Source organism: Antechinus flavipes, chromosome 4, assembly GCF_016432865.1.
Source record: "Antechinus flavipes isolate AdamAnt ecotype Samford, QLD, Australia chromosome 4, AdamAnt_v2, whole genome shotgun sequence".
NCBI lineage: Eukaryota > Metazoa > Chordata > Mammalia > Dasyuromorphia > Dasyuridae > Antechinus > Antechinus flavipes.
The window spans coordinates 449,932,644-449,953,347 of NC_067401.1; the positions used below are offsets into that span (position 1 = coordinate 449,932,644).

Below are 20,704 nucleotides of genomic sequence, written 5' to 3' on the forward strand. Positions count from 1 at the left end.
TGCTCTTTTCATAGTGTCTAGTAGGAAGTATGACACATATACATATATTCTAAACCATCATGATTAGAGAAGAGCAAAGTGCTATATAGACAATAAACAAAAGACTACGCTACAGTAAAATAAAGATAAAAGACCAAGGAGATAGACATCATTCTTCTATAAGTCAATATTCCCAAGATGAGAGCAATAATTCCCAAAGGAGTGTCATGACATCACAAGAAATTCCTAATGATCTCAAAAGGAATATGTCAAATTCTTAAGAATTAATAAATGAAATAAAATGAAATGAATAATCTTATCTATTTTCATTCAATGATTTCAAGAGATATTTCTGAAATTCTCAATATCTCCAACAAATTTACCTTAATTTCATTTATACTGTCTTTAAAAATTGCCATACATTAAGGCATGCCTTTCAGGAGTTGGTAAGAGTGATAGAACATGATAAAATAAATAAAATTATCTCAATCTAAATCCTATAATTCTCCCCATCTGTTCCAAAATGAATACATTTTCCTGAGGTTTTTGCCTTCAGGGACCACTTCTAACAGCAGGCCTTTTCGTAACACCTAAATTACCAGAGGAAAGAACCCGTCTGGTTCCGATAAAGCAAAAACTGTAGAATCCCCATAGAAAAGGATTATAGGAGACTAGACCAACGCTCACCACTTGGGGTCGTCCAAGGGAAAGAGAAGTCAAAGGCTGGCCATGTGCTCTGGGCTTCCTGGGACAATCTAACCTGGTCTTATAGGGGAGAAAACAGGCTCAGAAACTCTATCATTATCTTTAAAACAAACCCACCCTGATTGAGTAGGAATGGTTTCCTGCGTCTCATTCAAGCTACTGCAACCCCAATGCCCTGTGCAGTATTAACAAATACTGGCCAGTCTGCAAATGGGCAGAGTCCTCTGCCACGGGGAAGCTTGGTCCCTCCTGCAGGCGTCCAACCGGGGTCCTCCTGAGCTCGAGTGCAGATGCTACCCACTGTGCAATATCGCCCGTTGAGACTTTGAGAAACTTCAGATTAAGCAGAAAGTTCTTTACCACCTAGAGCTCAGACTCAGGCTAGAAACCATGGCGTGGACGTGAAATAGTTAGGGATCATCCATCGCTCTGGAGAATGGGTATGCAAACTTTTGTTTTTTTGATCATGTCAATAAGTACTGATTAAATACCTCCTGTGTGCCAGACACGGGACTAAGGTCTGGAGATGCAAAGAGAGGGAAAAACCCAAACATAAAAGGCTGAGATAAAGGTGATGCACAAGTCTGGGACCAACGAGGGCTCCCCTGAATCTTACAGCAACTGGATCTGGCCAGAGCCAGAGGAGAGTCCTGACCTCCTCACTACCCAAAGCCATTCCCAGAGGTTCTGCTTCACAGTTGCTGGTCCATCCACCTCTTCTCAAAAGTTCACTCAGTTGACAAGTTCTGTCACACAAGATCATAGTGGACGCTGAATCCCAGACCAGCTCGCTTCCCCCAGCTTTCTTCAGAAGTCCTGCCCTGGGTCACCCCCTTTCCAGGGGCCTAACCCCCCCTTCCTCAGCCTCCTTCCACCTTCATCTCAGCCACACCTGGGAAACAGCCCCACCCTGACCTCATCGTGCCCACAGCTGCCCCTTTCTTTACTCACAGCCTAGTGATCTTCTAGCTGACCAATGACCCTCCCAGACCTTCCCTGGACATCCTCCGGCTCTGATTTCCATTCTAAACTTCATACTCTTCCCTCTCTGTACTCCCCATTTTCTTACTGGCCCCTTGTCCCCTCACCATCAACCCCAAGGCAGCAGATAAGAAGGGGATGGGGCCTGGAGTCAGGAAGCCCGAGTTCAAAATTGACCTCAGGCGGTAAGCAGCTGTGGGATAGCAAGTCCCTGTATCTCTCCTGGAGGTTTTCCTCCACCTCCTGCCACAGGAGGGTTTGGAAGTGACCTTCATGCTATTTAAAACTGGGAAGGGAGCCAAGATAGCAGGGAGCAGACAGGACATTGCCTGAGCTGCCCCGACTTCCCTCAGAATCAACGCTGGATCGAGCCTCTGAATAGATCTTTGGAGTGACAGAACCACAAACATTCAGAGTGTAATAGTTTTCCAGCTTAAGCTATCTTGGAAGGACCCGGGAAGGTCTGTCTCATGGGCCATGGGCACTGTGTGGGGAGACCAGGTGTGGGGAACCTAGCCCGAGGCTCTTCGCCAAAATACAACGGCACGGGTGACTCTCCTGGTTCAGAAGCCAGTGGGTCGGCAGACTAGCTGTAAGACCTCCACGTCAACACAAGAAGCACATTGTGAGCTCCTGAACCCCCACACAACAGGCGGGACTTGGCCAGCCCTTCTCAGTGCAGAGGGAAGGCCTGTAGCCCCCCCAGTCCCCCTTGAGGTTCAAACCTCAATGAACTGGTCTCCGGCTCAAAAGGCTCTCTTAAGAGTTCAAAAAAGATCTTTTAAAAGAGACAAAAGAAAAATAGGGGAAAGAAAAGTACAATTGGCCACATTGTTTAAAAAAAAAAAAAGCTACAAAGGGTTAATAAGTCAGTGGGAGGAGATCTAGTCTTTAAAGGAACGAACAGATTTCCCTAGCCTGGGGAAAATGCTCAGTTTTACTGGGCCAACTTCAGGCTGAGGTCATTGGGAAAGGCAGAAGAGAAAAAGGAAATGACCTCAACCATCTCTCAAGCATCATTCCAGACACTGCCTGATAAGGATCAGGAAGGCTGCCCAGAGCTCCTGGCCCAGACTGGAATGGGCCAGCCAAGAGGGGGGTAAACTGAGGCCTCCAAAGGTACCCCAAGAACAGGGGCCATGATCCTGTGGCAGAGTCCGGCAGGGAAATACATCGGAGTGTCTTCAGCTTCTTCCTGCCAGCAGACCCTCCACCTAGCCTTCCAGAAGCCCAGGTTCAAACCTTCTCCCAAGAAGATCTCCGTGTCTGCCAAACTGAGGAAGTCCCAGCGACAGTGTCTGTCTTGGAAAGAATCCATAAGATGTCTTGAAATCCTTAAAATGCTATGGAAGTGTGAGCTTGGGCTTGCTTTTAGAAAGCGGAGAGGCTACAGGGGAAAGAACAAGGACTTTGGAGACAGAGGATCTGGATTCAAATCCTGCCTCTGACATGGCCTTCTGTATGATCTCAGAAAAACTACTTAGCCTCTCTGGTGCTCAGGGGCCATCCCTAAAGAGAGGGAGGTCCCTATAGACTCAGAGGCCCTGGGTTCAAATCTTGCCTCTGACATGCTTTCCTCATCTGTAAAAATGAAGGTGAAAGTGAAGGAGTCAGACCAGATGAAGTCCAAGTTTGCTTCCAGCTCTGAATCTAATATTATAAGTATAATATAATTTATAAATTATAATGTGCAATATAAAAATTTGTTATAAATACTATATATGACACATTTTATATACTTATGTTACATATATTCTATATAATTATATTACATATATAATATATACTATAATATAAAAATATGTTGTGATATTTTACATACGTATACACATATACATGATCAAAGAAGCTCTACTGTGCCCAAAATACTGTACATCATGCATGCACATGTACCATCCCTAGAGCATTGTACTTAATACACGGATCATCCTGGAACATTGTGCTACATGCAGCTACCCTGGACACATAAGTCCATTACCATCTCTAAACATTGTATTACATACACGCGCCATCCCTGGCATGGTATACTACATGTGTGCCATCCCTGGCATGGTATACTACATGCCTGCACCATCCCTGGAATGCCAGGCTACATGTGAGTCCACGCCCCTCCCTGGAACGCCGGGCCACACCCGTGCACCATTCCTCGTGCTGTGCTATGGGCACCCACCGTCTCTGGGATGTCGCGCTTGTGCGTGTGCCCTGGGAAACTGTATTCCACATAAACGCCGGCACAGAACCTTGTATTCTACGCAGGCCCCGGCCCTGGGACATTGGACTGATGCACGTGCTGTCCCCGCAGTGTTAGGCTGCATCCATGTGCCCCACCCTGGAACACTGAAGTACATCATATGCCCTCCCTGGAATATTCCCTACATACGAGTGCCCTCCCCGGAACGCTGTTGCACACGCATGTACTTCCCCGGGATGCTGTTGTACACGCATGTACTTCCCCGGAATGCTGTTGCACACGCATGTACTTCCCCGGAATGCTGTTGCACATGCATGTACTTCCCCGGAATGCTGTTGCACACGTATGTACTTCCCCGGAACGCTGTTGCACATGCATGTACTTCCCCGGAACGCTGTTGCACATGCATGTACTTCCCCGGAATGCTGTTGCATACGCATGTACTTCCCCGGGATGCTGTTGCACACGCATGTACTTCCCCGGGATGCTGTCGCACACGCATGTACTTCCCCGGAATGCTGTCGCACACGCGTGTACTTCCCCGGAATGCTGTCGCACACGCGTGTACTTCCCCGGAACGCTGTCGCACACGCGTGTACTTCCCCGGAACGCTGTTGCACACGCATGTACTTCCCCGGAACGCTGTTGCACACGCGTGTACTCCCCGGAACGCTGTTGCACACGCGTGTACTTCCCCGGAACGCTGTTGCACACGCATGTACTTCCCCGGAACGCTGTTGCACACGCATGTACTTCCCCGGAGCGCTGTTGCACACGCATGTACTTCCCCGGGATGCTGTTGCACACGTATGTACTTCCCCGGAACGCTGTTGCACATGCATGTACTTCCCCGGAACGCTGTTGCATACGCATGTACTTCCCCGGGATGCTGTTGCACACGCATGTACTTCCCCGGGATGCTGTTGCACACGCATGTACTTCCCCGGGATGCTGTTGCACACGCATGTACTTCCCCGGAATGCTGTCGCACACGCGTGTACTTCCCCGGAATGCTGTCGCACACGCGTGTACTTCCCCGGAACGCTGTCGCACACGCGTGTACTTCCCCGGAACGCTGTTGCACACGCATGTACTTCCCCGGAACGCTGTTGCACACGCGTGTACTCCCCGGAACGCTGTTGCACACGCGTGTACTTCCCCGGAACGCTGTTGCACACGCATGTACTTCCCCGGAACGCTGTTGCACACGCATGTACTTCCCCGGAACGCTGTTGCACACGCATGTACTTCCCCGGGATGCTGTTGCACACGTATGTACTTCCCCGGAACGCTGTTGCACATGCATGTACTTCCCCGGAACGCTGTTGCACATGCATGTACTTCCCCGGAATGCTGTTGCACACGCATGTACTTCCCCGGGATGCTGTTGCACACGCATGTACTTCCTCAGAATGCTGTTGTACACACATGTGCTTCCCCGGGATGCTGTTGCACACGCATGTACTTCCTCGGAACACTGTTGTACACGCATGTACTTCCCCGGAACGCTGTTGCACACGCATGTACTTCCCCGGAATGCTGTTGCACATGCATGTACTTCCCCGGAACGCTGTTGCACATGCATGTACTTCCTCGGAACGCTGTTGCACATGCATGTACTTCCCCGGAATGCTGTTGCACACGCATGTACTTCCCCGGAATGCTGTTGTACACGCATGTACTTCCCCGGGATGCTGTTGCACACGCATGTACTTCCTCAGAATGCTGTTGTACACACATGTACTTCCCCGGGATGCTGTTGCACACGCATGTACTTCCTCGGAACGCTGTTGTACACGCATGTACTTCCCCGGGATGCTGTTGCACACGTATGTACTTCCCCAGGATGATGTTGCACATGCATGTACTTCCCCGGAATGCTGTTGCACAGGCATGTACTTCCCCGGGATGCTGTTGCACACGCATGTACTTCCCCGGGATGCTGTTGCACACGCATGTACTTCCCCGGGATGCTGTTGCACACGCATGTACTTCCCCAGGATGATGTTGTATACGCATGTACTTCCCCGGAACGCTGTTGCACACGCATGTACTTCCCCGGAACACTGTTGCACACGCATGTACTTCCCCGGAACGCTGTTGCACACGCATGTACTTCCCCGGAATGCTGTTGTACACGCATGTACTTCCCCGGGATGCTGTTGCACACGCATGTACTTCCTCAGAATGCTGTTGTACACACATGTACTTCCCCGGAATGCTGTTGTACACGCATGTACTTCCTCGGAACGCTGTTGTACACGCATGTACTTCCCCGGGATGCTGTTGCACACGTATGTACTTCCCCGGAATGCTGTTGCACATGCATGTACTTCCCCGGAATGCTGTTGCACAGGCATGTACTTCCCCGGAATGCTGTTGTACACGCATGTACTTCCCCGGAATGCTGTTGCACACGCATGTACTTCCCCGGAATGCTGTTGCACACGCATGTACTTCCCCGGAATGCTGTTGCACACGTATGTACTTCCCCGGAATGCTGTTGCACATGCATGTACTTCCCCGAAATGCTGTTGCACTTCCCGTGCCCTCCCTGGCACATTCCGCTCCCACCGGCACTGTCCTCGGACTAGCGGCTGCCTAAAGCCAGCGGCTCTGAAGGGCGGGACTACAGGCGCACCCCGAGGGACCGCCCTGGCACATGCGCCCTACTAGAACGCGGCGTTGCAGCCCGCGGTCCCTGGAATGTTCCCTGCGTGCAGGCGGTTCCCCGGAGCCTCACCCCACATCCCGCGCCGGAGCACTGGGTGGCACAGACACTCTGCCCGCCATGGCTGGCACAGCGTCGTACACGCTAGCCCCGCACCTACTGCGCGGGCCCAAGCCCGTGTTGGCCCGGGGGCTCCTGTCCCCTCTGACCACGGGGGATCTGCGAGCACGCGTGGGATCCCTGGTTTCAGAGCTAATCCGGCAGTTTGGGGCCAGCACAGAGCAAGGCCGAGGGGCGTCCCGAACCTGTCTGTGGGATGGGCAACCGGAAGAGAATCTCTGGTTCCAGGACCGTCCTTGGGCCTCTGAATTACAGGAGTCCCAAAGGGACCCACGCGGCTCACCCAGGAGTTGAACTTTGTCCCATGATTTCTCATCATGGTAGTATGCTCTCTGTGCCAGGGGCTTGATAAATACAAACACGCGTAGCATGAAGACGGACGTTGTTATTATCCCCCGTTTTACAATTGAGGAAACTGAGGTAGACGGGGCCACGGTGCCTTGCCCCAGACTAGCAGCCAGTAAGGACCGAGGCTGGATGTGCCCTCGGGCTTCCTGACTCCGGCCCAGTGCTCTGTCCACAGCTCCATCCCGCTCAGTCTCCCCAAAAGCGCCACTCACATTTCAGAACAAAGAGTCGTTCTCCCCAGCTTGGCTGTAAGTAGACAACACTCAGAATAGCTGGAGGGAGGGTGGCTACACCCAGGGGGGTCACCACAGCCCAAGGGGGGGGAGGGCACATGGATGCAGCCTAACATTCCGGGGACAGCATGTGCATCAGTCCAATGTCCCAGGGCCGGGGCCTGCGTAGAATGCAAGGTTCTGTGCCGACGGTTATGTGGAATACAGTTTCCCAGGGCACACGTACAAGCACAACATCCCAGAGATGGTGGGTGCCCATAGCACAGCACAAGGGACGGTGCATGGATGTGGCCCGGCGTTCCAGGGAGGGACATGGACTCACATGTAGCCCGGCATTCCAGGGATGGCTCATGCAAGAGGGCTGTTAGAGACACAACGAGGTGGGATGGTAAGGAACCCAGGGAGGCCATCTCCTGCTGAGAAATCATCCCCGGGCAGGCAGAGGGGGCTGAAGACCAGGCTGGAAGGCAGCTGCAGCCAAAACAGGCACGAAGGGATGTCACCATCAAGGGAAAAAGCAGCTAGAAAAAAATGGCATTATTTCTAGCTGTGTGCATAACATAAAGTGGCCACTTCTGCTGAATTTTAGAATGTGGCTATTCGCAGCTCCCAAGAAAGTTGTGATATATATATATAAAATCATCATCATCATCATCAGGGGATTGAGTCTGAGCAGCAGCCTGTCATGTTGGGCAACGGAAGAAGTCCAAGCTCCTTTGGAAGCACCTCCCTCTACAGGCAGCCAGTTTTCCAGGGACTCTAAGCCCAAAAGACCAGAGGCTTTCTAGCAAGCCCAGAGGCCTCAGTTTCCTCCTCTTGATAAGGGGTGGGTGACCTCCCTCCCCTTTGGCCCAGGGTATTTTAAGGAAGTGACCGAGGTCATGGCAAAAGCCAGACCCCAGGACCGCCCAGGCTCTGCTTTGGTCACAGTCATGTCCCTGGCCCACGCATGGGCTCTCAGAAAAGCTTACCTAAAGCTTTCTTGGGCTCTATTAACTTCAGCGAAAACAACTGCTCCTTCTTGAGCTCTTTGAGCATCTTCGCCACATCATAATGCCTCCAGCCAATGATGTTTACCCCATTGATCTCTTGGATGTGATCCCCCACACAGACAGTCTTCACAGAGTCCATTAGACTGCCCTCTTTAATTTTCTGTTGGGGGAAGAGCACAGTAAATGTGTCACAAATATTTTCAAGCGATTCCTCTCATTTTTCAAAAGACCCATTTTCATGGTCCCATTAGTCCCCTGATAGGAATTCTAAACACAGCCAGGAATATTGATTTAGAAGTGTTGGGGCACGTCCCAGGAGATAAGCTCGCCTGGTGAATGAAGGAATGTCCTTAACTCAAGAGTTCTCATCGTCTCCCCCCCCCCAGTTCCATGGTCTCTAAAACAAGCATTAATCATATCCTGAAAGTACCCAGTCGAACTGTTAAGCTTTTTTGTCTTGAAAAAGACTTGTCACTTCAGTCCCAGAAAGGACTGGGATTTCATCCGGGAACCTTCACAGATGAAGAAGATGGGAGTGGGAAGGGAAAGAGTGTTCTAGTGAATGCTTAACTACTGACTCCCCAAAGAGCCAACAATAATTTTTAAGTGTGAATATAGCACAGTTTTAAGTTATTCTGCCTTACTACAATTTTTCAATTAATTTCTTAAGCCTAAAATATTAATCAAATGATAAATTAAGCTCTGATTTGTAATGTTTATTAATGTCCAAAGGGCAAATGCTCAAACTGAACACTTGACAATGTATTAGCAAGCTGGTACATGTAGTTCCATCACAGCCCTGGGTACAGACCATAGTAGAAATAATTGCCATCTATATGGCTCTTTAAAGTTTGCAAGAGTTTTGCATTTCTTTTTTAGTTATTTATTTATTTATCTCATTTGATTACCACAACTTTGGGAAGGAGGAGCTATTTTTTTTACAGAGACAGGCAATAGTTAAGTGATTTGCTCAGGAAGATTTGAACTCAAGTCTTCCCAGGGCATAACCCTACTGAGCTGCCTAATCCCTCCACTGCAGTCCTCCGGGGTGGCTCCAGGTCAAAGGATTCCTCTCCAGACAACCGACTTACTTTCTGGTGATGAAACATAGAAAATAACCGAAGCTGGTCAGCTGTGGGTGCATCTGTCTGTCTCTAGCCCTTCCAGTTTGGGAGGACCTGCCGGGTGCCCCCCTCATCTTCTTGCCTTGGTGAATTGCTAAGGTAGGACTTCAGGAAAGGTATTTCAATGAGACTTTTATGGAATTAAAATGTGGCAGAAAACTCCAAGTGCTTCCCTACTACCACAGAATTATGAATTCTCATAATTCCACAGAGCAATGGAAAGAATCCTGAGTTCCAATCTCTGGTTTGTCTGCTTTGACTTGAACGTTTCCTTCCAAACCCTAAGATGCACTGAAGCCACATGGTTTTAATTCCCTCTTTCCCCTCGCATGGACCAAAAGAAAAAATAAGGGAAGTTATACACGAACTGAGGCTAAGTTGAACGCAGAGCAGTCTGGGTCCTGGATGACCAAAATAACACAAAATAAAACTCAGATAATGAAACGAACCTTCCACTTCTTAGCAAAAAGATGAGGGGCCACAGGCATAGTGTGGCAAGCATAGTCAGTCAGTTATGGTGACTAACTTTGTCATGTCACAAGGGAAGCTTCCATGTGGAGGGAAGGAGAGATCACCAGGATATAAAAAGAAAAAATTTCACTAAGACTTGCGGAAAAACCAAATCGGGTTTATATTCATTTGTTTCCTCTGCTTTATTCCCATCCATCCCCAACAGAATCAATCAACCTGTTGAAGCTAGAAAGGCTGGGCCCTGCTCATTAAATCAATTCTTGTTGGACCAAATTATGTTGGAAAAGTGGGTTTCATATTACCAACACCACCAGTAATCTCTAGAACAGCATTTGGCTACCAAAAATTCTTCATCAAGACATGTTCAGTGGCTTTTATTTGTTCAATTCTTTATTTTGTTCATTAAATACAAAAGTCAGTTTGGACTTCAACTTCTCCATAAACTATAAAATCTTATAAAATGCTGTTTTGTCACAGGATAACATGGCTGAGAGTTAATTAACTTCCTCCATGAAAGTAACCTGATCTTGCCCACTCAGACAGAGCTCATTTACTCTCCAGGACGTCAGGATCAAGCAAAGGAAACCTGAGCTCTGCTACCTCTGTGCTCGACCTGCCAGGATGGGTGCTTCACTGGAAAGCCACAGTAGCTGCTCCTGGATCAGTGAGAAAGTGGGGTGGCCCCTCCTTGATTGCCCGTAGAAAACCCAATGAAATCCAATCAATGGAAAGACTCAGGGGACAGAAAGAAAAGTGAATGCTCAGAATATGATAGTCTCTAAAGACAGCCTCAGACTTTGTTCAGCAAAATCTTTACCAATTTGTTCAGCATAAAAAGGACTGGGAAAAACCTGAATTTGATCTTCACTGAGTCATTCTTTGAATTCCATCTAGCACAACAATTTATCTAATTAATTATTATGTTTTAGAGCTCCAGTGTAATCGCAAGCAAGTGAAAGGAGTCTCCTAAGTAACTACTAGAGGATGGGAAAAGTTCAATGAATTACATTAATTAAAGCAATTAAAGAAAAAGATAAAATGGGAAAGTGAAGGTCTTGAATTCAAATAGAGAAAGAAGAGAATCAATGGTTTAGAAAGAAAGGTAGGAAAATTGGAATAAAGCCTGAATATTTTGTCACAAGCCATTAATTTGGGTTAATTACCTTCCTGAAAGAAAAAGGATCTTGCCCCACAAACAAAGATCAGTCTATTGCTCCACAATCACAATATGAAAAAAGGAATAATAACAAACCAAGTCAAAAAGCATTCATAAAGTGCCTACTGTGATCTGGGCACTGGCTACTACAAACTAGAGATACAAAGAAAAGAAAAGAAAAAAAAGCCATGTCCTCAAATGGCTCTTAGGATAACAGGGCAGATAATGAATGGGCAGACACCCACATCCAAGCAAGGGATATGAAGGATAAAGTGGAGGTCGTCTTGAAAGAAAGAATTGGGAAAAGTTTTGTAGAAGGTGAGATTTCACTGGGATTTGGAGGATTCCAGAGAAGGCAAGAAAAGGAAAGTGGGAAGTGTGAGGAAGTCGGGAAGAGTCAAGAAAGGGGAAAGAAATCAGAGCAGGGCCAGTGTTACTTGATGTCGGATATATGGAGGAAGTATATCTAGAGGACTCGGAAAGTATGAAGGGGCTAGATTACCAAGGACTCTGAAAGTCAGCAGGCGGTTAGCATCAGAACACTGAAACATCAGCTCTACAATGGTCCTGATGACTTTCTATGTAATGGGTCCGTTTCCTCGTAGTGAAAAACAGCTGGGTATAATGTCCAGGTTAGCTCCTTGGAGGGCCTCAGGATCAGTCAGAGTAAAGTCCTTAGTCTTTAGGGGGAGAAGTGAAGGAGGCAGGCAAGCTGCGACATGGCTTGCCAAAGATGTATCCTGGATGCTGGAGTCCGGAGTCTCCAGCCTCCCTCCTCCTCGCCCTGCAGCAGAGCAACTCTGACCTCACCCCTTCTTGTTCTTGTCTATGATTACCTCATCGCCACACATTCAGCAAGCACCAATGGTGAGGAGAGCCATCACATCACCATCTCATTTAAGTATATGCTTATAGAGCCATTATCTCACAGCGAATAGATGATTAGCCTTAAGCCTCTGCTGCCTGATTCAGGTGCACCTTTTCAGAGTTTCAGCCCTCTGCATCTGGGATCTGGTCAAATGTTCATAATGTACGGAAGAAAGTGGAGTCTTTGCCTTCCAGGAGTTTATATTCTAACAGGCAAACTGAGGAAGTTGGAGCCCAATGACTATTACCAGAACTTGTGAACACTAATGCTTCTACACTGGGAAACGAATGTGAACTATCTGCATTTTTGTTTTTCTTCCCGGGTTATTTATACCTTCTGAATCCAATTCTCCTTGTGCAACAAGAGAACTGTTCGGTTCTGCACACATATATTGTATCTAGGATATACTGCAACATATCTAACATATATAGGACTGCTTGCCTTCTAGAGGAGGGGATGGAGGGAGGGAGGGGAAAAATCGGAACAGAAACGAGTGCAAGGGATAATGTTGTAAAAAAATTACCCTGGCATGGATTCTGTCAATATAAAGTAATTATTAAATAAAAATTTAAAAAAATAAAATAAAGTTATAATTGTGTGAACTTCCAAAAAAACAAACAAACAAACAAACAAACAAACCAAAAAAAAAAAAAAAAAAAAAAACTAATGCTTCTAGATCACAGGCAAAAAACCAAGACTGATTGGCCAGGAAGGTGGCCAAACTGTGGAGACCCAAGTATTAAACACCTACAAAGCCCAAAGCAGCATCCTACATACTAAAAGACATAAATATTAAATAAACTACGGTCTTTCTTTTCAGAGAATGTATAATCAAGTCAAAATATAGGGAAAGAGAAGATGGGCATAGTGATTAGATGTAGATGTGATTGGAAAGGCAGAAGATTCCTGGCACATCCTGGCTGTGAAAAGAAATCATTATGAAACCAACAATAAAAGCATCAGAAAGCCAACAAAAAACTGAGGCAAGATCCTGGACCAGCGCGAGACTTCTTATAGATTGCCTTCTCCAAGCTGTCCTTCAGTGCTCAAGCCTCTCTTCAGGCTCCCAGGTGTCTGGACGCCGGCCGCCTTCCGAGCCGAGCCTCCTCTCTTCGGGGGCAGGGCGACGAGTGGTGAAGCAGGCCTCTGCCTCCGGTGAAGCTCAGGGGCTCCCTTCCTTACTGAACTATAAAATACAAGCCCTTCTTCCGGACTTTTTAAAGCCTGTCGTCATCTCCTTTCTAATCCGATTGTCCTGCTGTTCCTTCGTGAACTGAATGGCAACAACAATCTTAGAGACGCTTGAACAGCTCTGGGCCCCCGTCTATGCCAGCCGAGTTGAGCTGTTTGCTGTCCATCCTTTGACGCAGGCTTTGTCCCTCCTAGAGGGCATGCTCTCCTCCCCTCTGCCTCACAACACACCTTCAGCTCCGGGGTTTATTCTGCCCACCCCCTCTTCTTATTTCTTTCTCTCACTCCCTGAAAGATTTGGTATTTGCTCTCTGATGAGCACTGCTTTTGGGCTCAAAGGGCAGGTTATGTGGCTTCCCCCATCCTTCCTATGCGGAGTACCTGTCACCAAATAGAATCATCAATTGAGAAGGATGGGAGGGGGCAGCTGGATGGCACAGTGGAAACAGCCCCTGCCCTACAGTCAGGAGGACCTGAGTTCAAATCCACCCTCAGACATTTAACACTTCCTTACTTTGTGACCCGGTGCAAGTCACTTAACTCCAATAATCTCACACACAAAAAAGACTCAGTTAAGAGTGATGAGAACTTCAGAGCTCTTTAGTCCGTTGAGAAGATAAAGCAGCTAGTCCACAGGTAGGAAGAAAGTGAGATTGGAATCCACTTATCTGTCTCTACAGCAGGGCTTTTCCCACAGGATGACCTTAAAAGTATTTGTATGTATTTTATAAGTATTTGAGGATGAGTCCATCTGGGAGGCAGAGAGGGAGAGAGGAAAGAGAGACAGAGGGGAAGGGAAGAAACTGTGGGGAGGGAGTAGTGGGATAAAGAGAGAGCATTACTATTACAGAAGATGATGTGTCTGGTACAAGAGAGGAGGAGAGTGAGGAGGAAGAAGAGAAGGAGCAGAAGGAGAAAGGGGGGGAAGAAGTTGAATGGGGAGGAGGAAGAAAGCAGGGAAATTCCTCTTTATGGCTTCTGGCCCAGGGCACAATTTGCTCCTAAAGGAATGATTTAAATGGATCTGCCCCCAGAATGGGAGAGAATGTGACATTCTGGTCCTGTTACCACAGAGCATCATTACATCTTTAAAATGTCTATAGATAGAAGCAGGACACTGAAAAGAATGAGGTTAATGACTATTTATAAAATAGTTTCCCACTTAATGAAGAAGAAGAAACTTCCCTTCACTTTCTAAAAATCACCCATGCTAGCAGAAGTCATGGTCATTTTAAATTTAAAAGTAGCTGCTGCCCCCTCCTGTGTGTGGGTGGGGGAGTCCTGGCCCCCTTTGATATGCCCACCATATCAAAGTGGTGGGGGTGACTTCCACCAAAATCCTACAGAATCTTGTTTGTAAATACATAAAACAAACCAACATGGAATTAGAAAGAAAACCCTGGAGTATTCTATTACTTACACACACACACACACACACACACACACACACACACACACACACACACACACACACACACGATTTCCACAACCTCAGGTTCAGCATCCCTTTTGAATAATGTTTTGGGTTAGCAATCTGGAAGTAATAAGAGCCCCAACTAGCCGTTTCTGGGAAAATGACTTGAAAGTGTTATCAGAAGCATACCCCTTTCTTTAAAAACAAAACTCCTGTTTTAAGAATCAAAGATTTAAAGCTTGTAGGGACCCTGAAACCATTTAGTTCAACCTATTCTTTTTACAAGTGGGAAAACTGAGGCCCCTGTAACTAAAATTTTTCACATCAATGTTATATGTAATATTAAAAAAAATAAGCAAATCCAAACCCTCCAAACTCTAAGTGTCCAACTGAAGACAACAAATAAATGCTGTGTATACCAAGTGGAGAATCTACATTGCTACTAAAACTGAAAAGCATAAAGAACCCCCCCCCCCAAAAAAAAAACCTGAAAACATCTTAATGAAATAACAGAGTGACAAGCCAGAGAAATTAAATCCTTCTGCTAAGGTGAAGAGAAAAGAGAAGGAAAATGAACAGAACTTACCTGAAAAGGGTTAGAATGCTTGAATTTATATAAAAATCTCTACTAACATGTTTAGTTGCTTCCACTGATATCCAAATTTTTAATTAATTACTTAATTTTTTTTAAAGAAATGAAAAGTGAATAAAAGCATCTGTTTCTTCTTAATCAGCATCACCAGTGTCTGGCACAGAATAGGAACTCTAGAAACATCCCATATTCTCTTCCCCTTCCCCATTATCCACACGGCATTGAGTGCTTTTCTCTCCTTGCCATCTGAGGTTACAGTGGAGCCAGACGCATGGCGCCCTTTGCTTGGACCATCGGGCAGTCCTGCTGCCATACTCGGGTCTCTTCCCCAAAGTCTCCTTCCCCAACTGAACAAGGCACATCCTAGTTTATTTGGGGGTCATCATGTATTCCTTTCTCCTCCCCATTTCTCTGCGTATACAGCTTTCTAAAGAAAAATTCCAAGAGCTCATCCTTGGCAAACTCTCCACCAATAAAGCTCTAACATCCCTAAATCTTGGGGAACTGATCCCCTGAGACCCAGAAAGTCAAGCCCTTTTCCCAGACTGCCTTAGCTGGAGTGTCAGAAGCAGATTGAACCTTAGGGCTTCCTAAGGCTGAGCGCAGCAGCCTTTCCCCCGAGATACAGCAAAGCCTCCATGCTATGTGAAGCGGAGATTGTAAAAGCCCATGTTCTGACATTCTTTTTTCTTCTCAAATGCTGTCCTAGGCTGCTGAACTCTTGACTCAAGTGTGTCGTCTTTCTTACAAAGGAAGGGGGCCTAGTACTGGGAAATAGGCATAGCAGGTTGGGAATCACCAAGAAAGAAAGCCCGAGGACCTGCTCAGCAGTCCAGGAACGTTTGTCCCATTTCTTGCCCCCTCCTCCTCTGCCCACCCTCTGTGAGGCCCCCGGGCTGGCACAGCAGAGATAGCGCAGTCTCCGCTTCATGGCCTGAATTCCTGGAGATAATTCTGCATGACTTTCCCACCACAAGGATTTTCCATTCCATCAAGCCCCAGGACTTCGGACCGTCCTCCCTCTGGCCCGCTGGGACCAGGTGGCTCAAGAGGGCCTTGGGTTCTTTGCCGGGTCACTCCTCCTCTCCTACCTTGCCAGGCCTCCTACTCCAAGCTTTTCCTGGTTAGTGTCAGGGATCTCTACCTCCTCAAGACGTCTTTCTGATGCCCCCAGTCATTACCTTTTTCTCCCTTGTAAAATCGCTTTTTTATTTACTTCCTTCGAGCAGACTCTAGTGGATCCTCCTTCGCCCATGTATACTACAGAATGCAAGCCCCTTAAAGGCAAAGGCACTTTAGTCTATCTCCCCCACACCTAGCTTGCTTGGGCAGCTAAGAAATATTTGCCGGATTAAATGTCTTTGTGGGAGGTTGTCAGCGTCAGGACAAAGGACAGCTTTTTGTTTCGCCACCTAAAGCCACATGACAGCTCCTGTCCCAATATGGGTGTTGAGACAAATGGAGGGTGAACTCCATCTTAGGGAAGATAGGAAGAACTCCTTGCATTCAGACTTTCTCTTTGAATCAGACTAAATCACTACAGAAAAGTTCTGGGACTTTCTTCTTCATCTCTCCCCAAGTTCTCACTCTTGCCTTCAGGCCTTCCTACTCAGTGTTTGCACCACAGAACTACATAATTCAGGGGTTTGGACCCTTTATGTGTCATGGAGCCCTTGGACAGTAGAGCTTGCCCTGTGGACCCCCTTTGGGGGTTTTTTCAATGTATAAAAGGCTAGTCCATTCAACAAGCATTTATTAAGTGCTTGCTGTAAGCCAAGAACTGTACAAGCCCCAGGGATATAAATGGTTGTTCCTCCTTCAGTTTTGAAGAGCCAATAACATCAAGGGGGGCAGGAGTGGAGAGGGAGATTCCATTGTGAATTGGACTTAAGTGAGGCAAAGTACTACAAAGTTATCAGTCTCACTCTGTCTTTCAGAGTCATCTAAGCCCAACTGGCTCAGGGTATATGGAATGACCCTGGGCTATCCATGTCTAACTCCACAGCAACTGCCTCAGCCCCCTTATGGCCACTGGAACAAATTGTTCTTATTGACCTATTCCACCCTAGGAAGCCTTTGCATTCTTGGGGAAAACCTCCCTCTAACTCACTCATGGGTTTGGGTCCATCCATTGGTTCCCTTCAGTCTAGTTTGGCCCACCTGCCTAAATGGCTTTATGGAGTGTGGCCATTGCATGCTATACCTTATCCGAGTCCCAGGAGAGACTTGGGTGAAAGGTGGACTCGGAAGGTGGATGAGCAGCCGAGGGCTCGGCAAGCCTCAGCAAGTGCTAGTCCTCTGGGCTTTAAATACAATCAAAAGGAAAGACAGCCCTTCCCTTCAAGGAGCTGATATAATACTGGAGGTAGACAACACACAAAATGAATCAGAAAAGGGGGCTTCCCCATGGGAGCATGATAGCAAAGTCCAGAGAATCAGCAAGGCAGTCAGCAAGGGAATGAAGCCTGGCCAGCCTGGGAAGTTTCTGCCCTCTCAAGGAACTCACAAAGATGGGGGAAGGGACAGATCAATGGAAATATGATATAGGAGATCAAATATATCACAATATAGATTTCAAGGTGTTCTTACAAATTCAAGGGCTCTGAGTTAAGTATCCCTCATAATTGAAAAGAGTTTTTAAAAGGGATTTAAAAGAAGCCAAGAGAGCAAAAAGGAGAATGAACAGACAGCAGCTTCGCTTTACTAGTGACAAGCAATTGAGGAGTGGGGCTAAATAAAATCTGTGTGGAGCAGCCCTCCCCATACTATGAGTGTCAGCCCTGTCTTTCCAGGAAAAAAAAAACCCTATGAAGTGGACAAAATTCTTTGGGAAGAACAGGAAAAAATTTGGGCAGACCATGCCATCACTGGTTTTCTAAGTGCCTGATCATAAAGACCAACAACTCAGATGGCCATAGGCTCATGTAAAAACAAAGCAACTTACCTTTATAAATGCGTAACCAACGCCATTGTCCGTGATCGTCAGGCCAAGGGCATCCTCGGACTTACATACATTCACTTCTTTCTCGATTCCTTTCACGTGGGCAAATATGGAATCTTCCAGCCCCAGCTGGGATCCCAAGAGTTTTTCCATGTCAAGCTTGGGAGTATTTAAAGTACAGTACAAGATCTGTTTGGAGGGGAAAAGAAGAACATTTTACTCTTCATTAGGAAAAGGCAAAAGATGTCCAGCTTGAGGCAGGGAAAGAGATTTTCCAAAAGTCTGTGCCTCCATTGCCTCTTCCCATCTACATAGTCCTAGAAATAATGATCAGATGACAGGCTTATCTGCCAAAGCCTGGGCTGCAGCAATCTCCCCAAGTGCATCCACATGAAATCAAAGGAGCCAAGAGCACTGCCATTTCCACAACAGGAATAAACCAAAATCGAATCCAAAATAGAGAAAGAGCCAGTCTTCAGTCAACTCATCTGGCACTTACTAAGTGGCCATTAATGGCAATCAAATCTGAAACTGAAAAATTGTCTCTGCCCTGAAAGAGCTCACTTCCTACAATCTAAGCACATACTTACAGGTGTGTATGTATGTACGTGCATAGCAGTACATGTAGATGAGCGCGTGTATACATGTGTGTCTATACGGATTATATATGTATCGTGTATATATCTTATCATATAACACATTGCACATGGGTATTTAATTCAGAGAAGGCGTCTGTAAGCTTCACTCAACATCGCCAGATGGGTCTATGGAACAACAACAACCAAAAAGAGTAAAAACCTGTAGACTACATTCTAGGAAGTAATTTAGAACTCTACCCAAAGGACTATAAAACTCTGCATCTCCTTTGATCCAGCAATACCACGTTAGATTCATTTGTATCTGAAAGAACTCCGAAGACAGGGAATTACCTACAAAACTTTCCTAGTGGCCCTTTTGTGATGGCTAAGAATTGGAAATTGGGGGAATGCCCTTCAATTATGGAAATGGCTAAACAATGAGCGGTAGATGATTGTCACAGAATATCATTGTGTCATAAGAAATGAGGAACAGAAGGACTCGGGGGGGGGGGGGGGAGGGAGCCATATGTGAACTATGCAAAGTGAAGGAAGCAGAACCAGGAGAACATCGCACATAGGAATAGCAATATTGGACAATGATCACCTGTGAATGACTTAGCTCTTCTCAGCAATACAATTTTAAAGGATTCAAGACAGAAAATGCAATCTACATCCAGAGAAAGTACTGATGTGATCTGAACATAGACCAAAGCAAACTGTTTCATTTTCTTTTTTTTGTTTGTTTGACTTTTTTTCCACAAAATGACTAATACAAAATATTTAAATGATTGCACATGGATAATCTATATCAGATCACTAACCATCCGAGGAAGAGAGAGGAGGAGGAAGGAGAAGGGGAGGGATAAAATTTAGAACTCAAAACTTTTAAAATACATATTAAAAATGTTTCTACATATTATTGGGGGGATAAAATATTTTTTAAAAGAAGAAGAATTCCTGGTCTTGATAACACTAGAAAATGTTTTGTTTTATCAGTTTCAGTAAGGGAAGGACAGAAACAGATTGTCCTCCAGATGGAAAGACCAGACAAAACAATCAATATTTCTAAGTTGAGGATGACAGTCTTGGATTATGATTATAAGAAACAAGAAAGGCCTGAAATGTCAGTTAGGAGACCTCAAAAGTTACTATATCCACCCAAACCAAACTCTCCTCTAAAATATCCCTGAAGGTGGTCAGCCAGCCTCTCACTCCACAGAAAAACTTCTAGTGATAGGGAGTTTCTTATGCCCAGAGTTCACTGCCATGATGGATAGATGCAATTATTAGCAAGTATATCCATAAAATTGTAAACAGCTTTGAATGTCAAGCTAAGACTTAAATTTGTAAGTGTTAGGAAATTATTGCTTCATTAAGAAGGGAATGATTAAAATGTTGCCCTCCTAAAATTAATCTCTGGGCTCCTACAGGGTAAATTGGAAAGGGGAGAGTAAGGACAGGAAAATCCTTCAAGATTAAGTTTCCTAGTGTGCTTGCGGTGAGGCAGTTAGGGTCTGAATGGGGCTAGCAGTAATAAACCAGAGAATTTGGAGTTAGAATGGACTTCAGAGGTCAACTGGGAAGGAGGGAAGGAGAGAAGGGAGGACGTATTTTAGGTGGCATAGTAATTAGAGTGCTGATTCTGGAGTCAAGAAAACCTGAATTCAAATCCCGCCTCAGATACTTAATAGCTGTGTGCATCAGAGCAAGTCACTGCACCTCTGCCTGACTTGTTTTCCTCATCTGTGAAATGGCAATCCTACTAGCATCTCTGAAAGGGATCAAATGAGACAATAATTCTAAAACTCTTTGTACACATTAATATGTTGATGCTGCAGAGAGAAGAACCAAGAAAGACAGTTTTAAGGATGCATCTATGAGCAGAGATCACCCACTGGCTGGAATGAAGGAGGCTGGGCAGCCCGTTTCCAGGAGAGACGTGAGGACCCACAATAGAATACCTTGGAGAGATACTGAGCATCAGTAGACAGTCTGCTAACCAATGACAATTGGCAGCCTCCTTGGGGCACCAGAATAAAGGATGCCTTTGAGGTGCCCTAGCTGGTCACATGCCCTTCATCTACTCTCTCTTGTTTCAACTTCGTTGATGGGCTCAGCAAAAGCAATATGGGGAGAGGTCTTGGCCCAA

The 20,704-nt window shown here is 46.2% G+C and overlaps 1 protein-coding gene across 1 annotated transcript in view; it reads right to left on the reverse strand.

Annotated features, from left to right (window-relative positions):
* GIPC2 (GIPC PDZ domain containing family member 2) overlaps positions 1-20,704 on the reverse strand; it is an 80,506-nt gene that overhangs the window by 32,209 nt on the left and 27,593 nt on the right. The window contains exons 2-3 of the mRNA XM_051999356.1: positions 17,981-18,166; positions 8,200-8,380 (exon numbers count right to left, since the gene is read on the reverse strand). Of these exons, the coding sequence (XP_051855316.1) occupies positions 8,200-8,380; positions 17,981-18,166 (367 nt within the window). The remainder of the gene's footprint in view (positions 1-8,199; positions 8,381-17,980; positions 18,167-20,704) is intronic.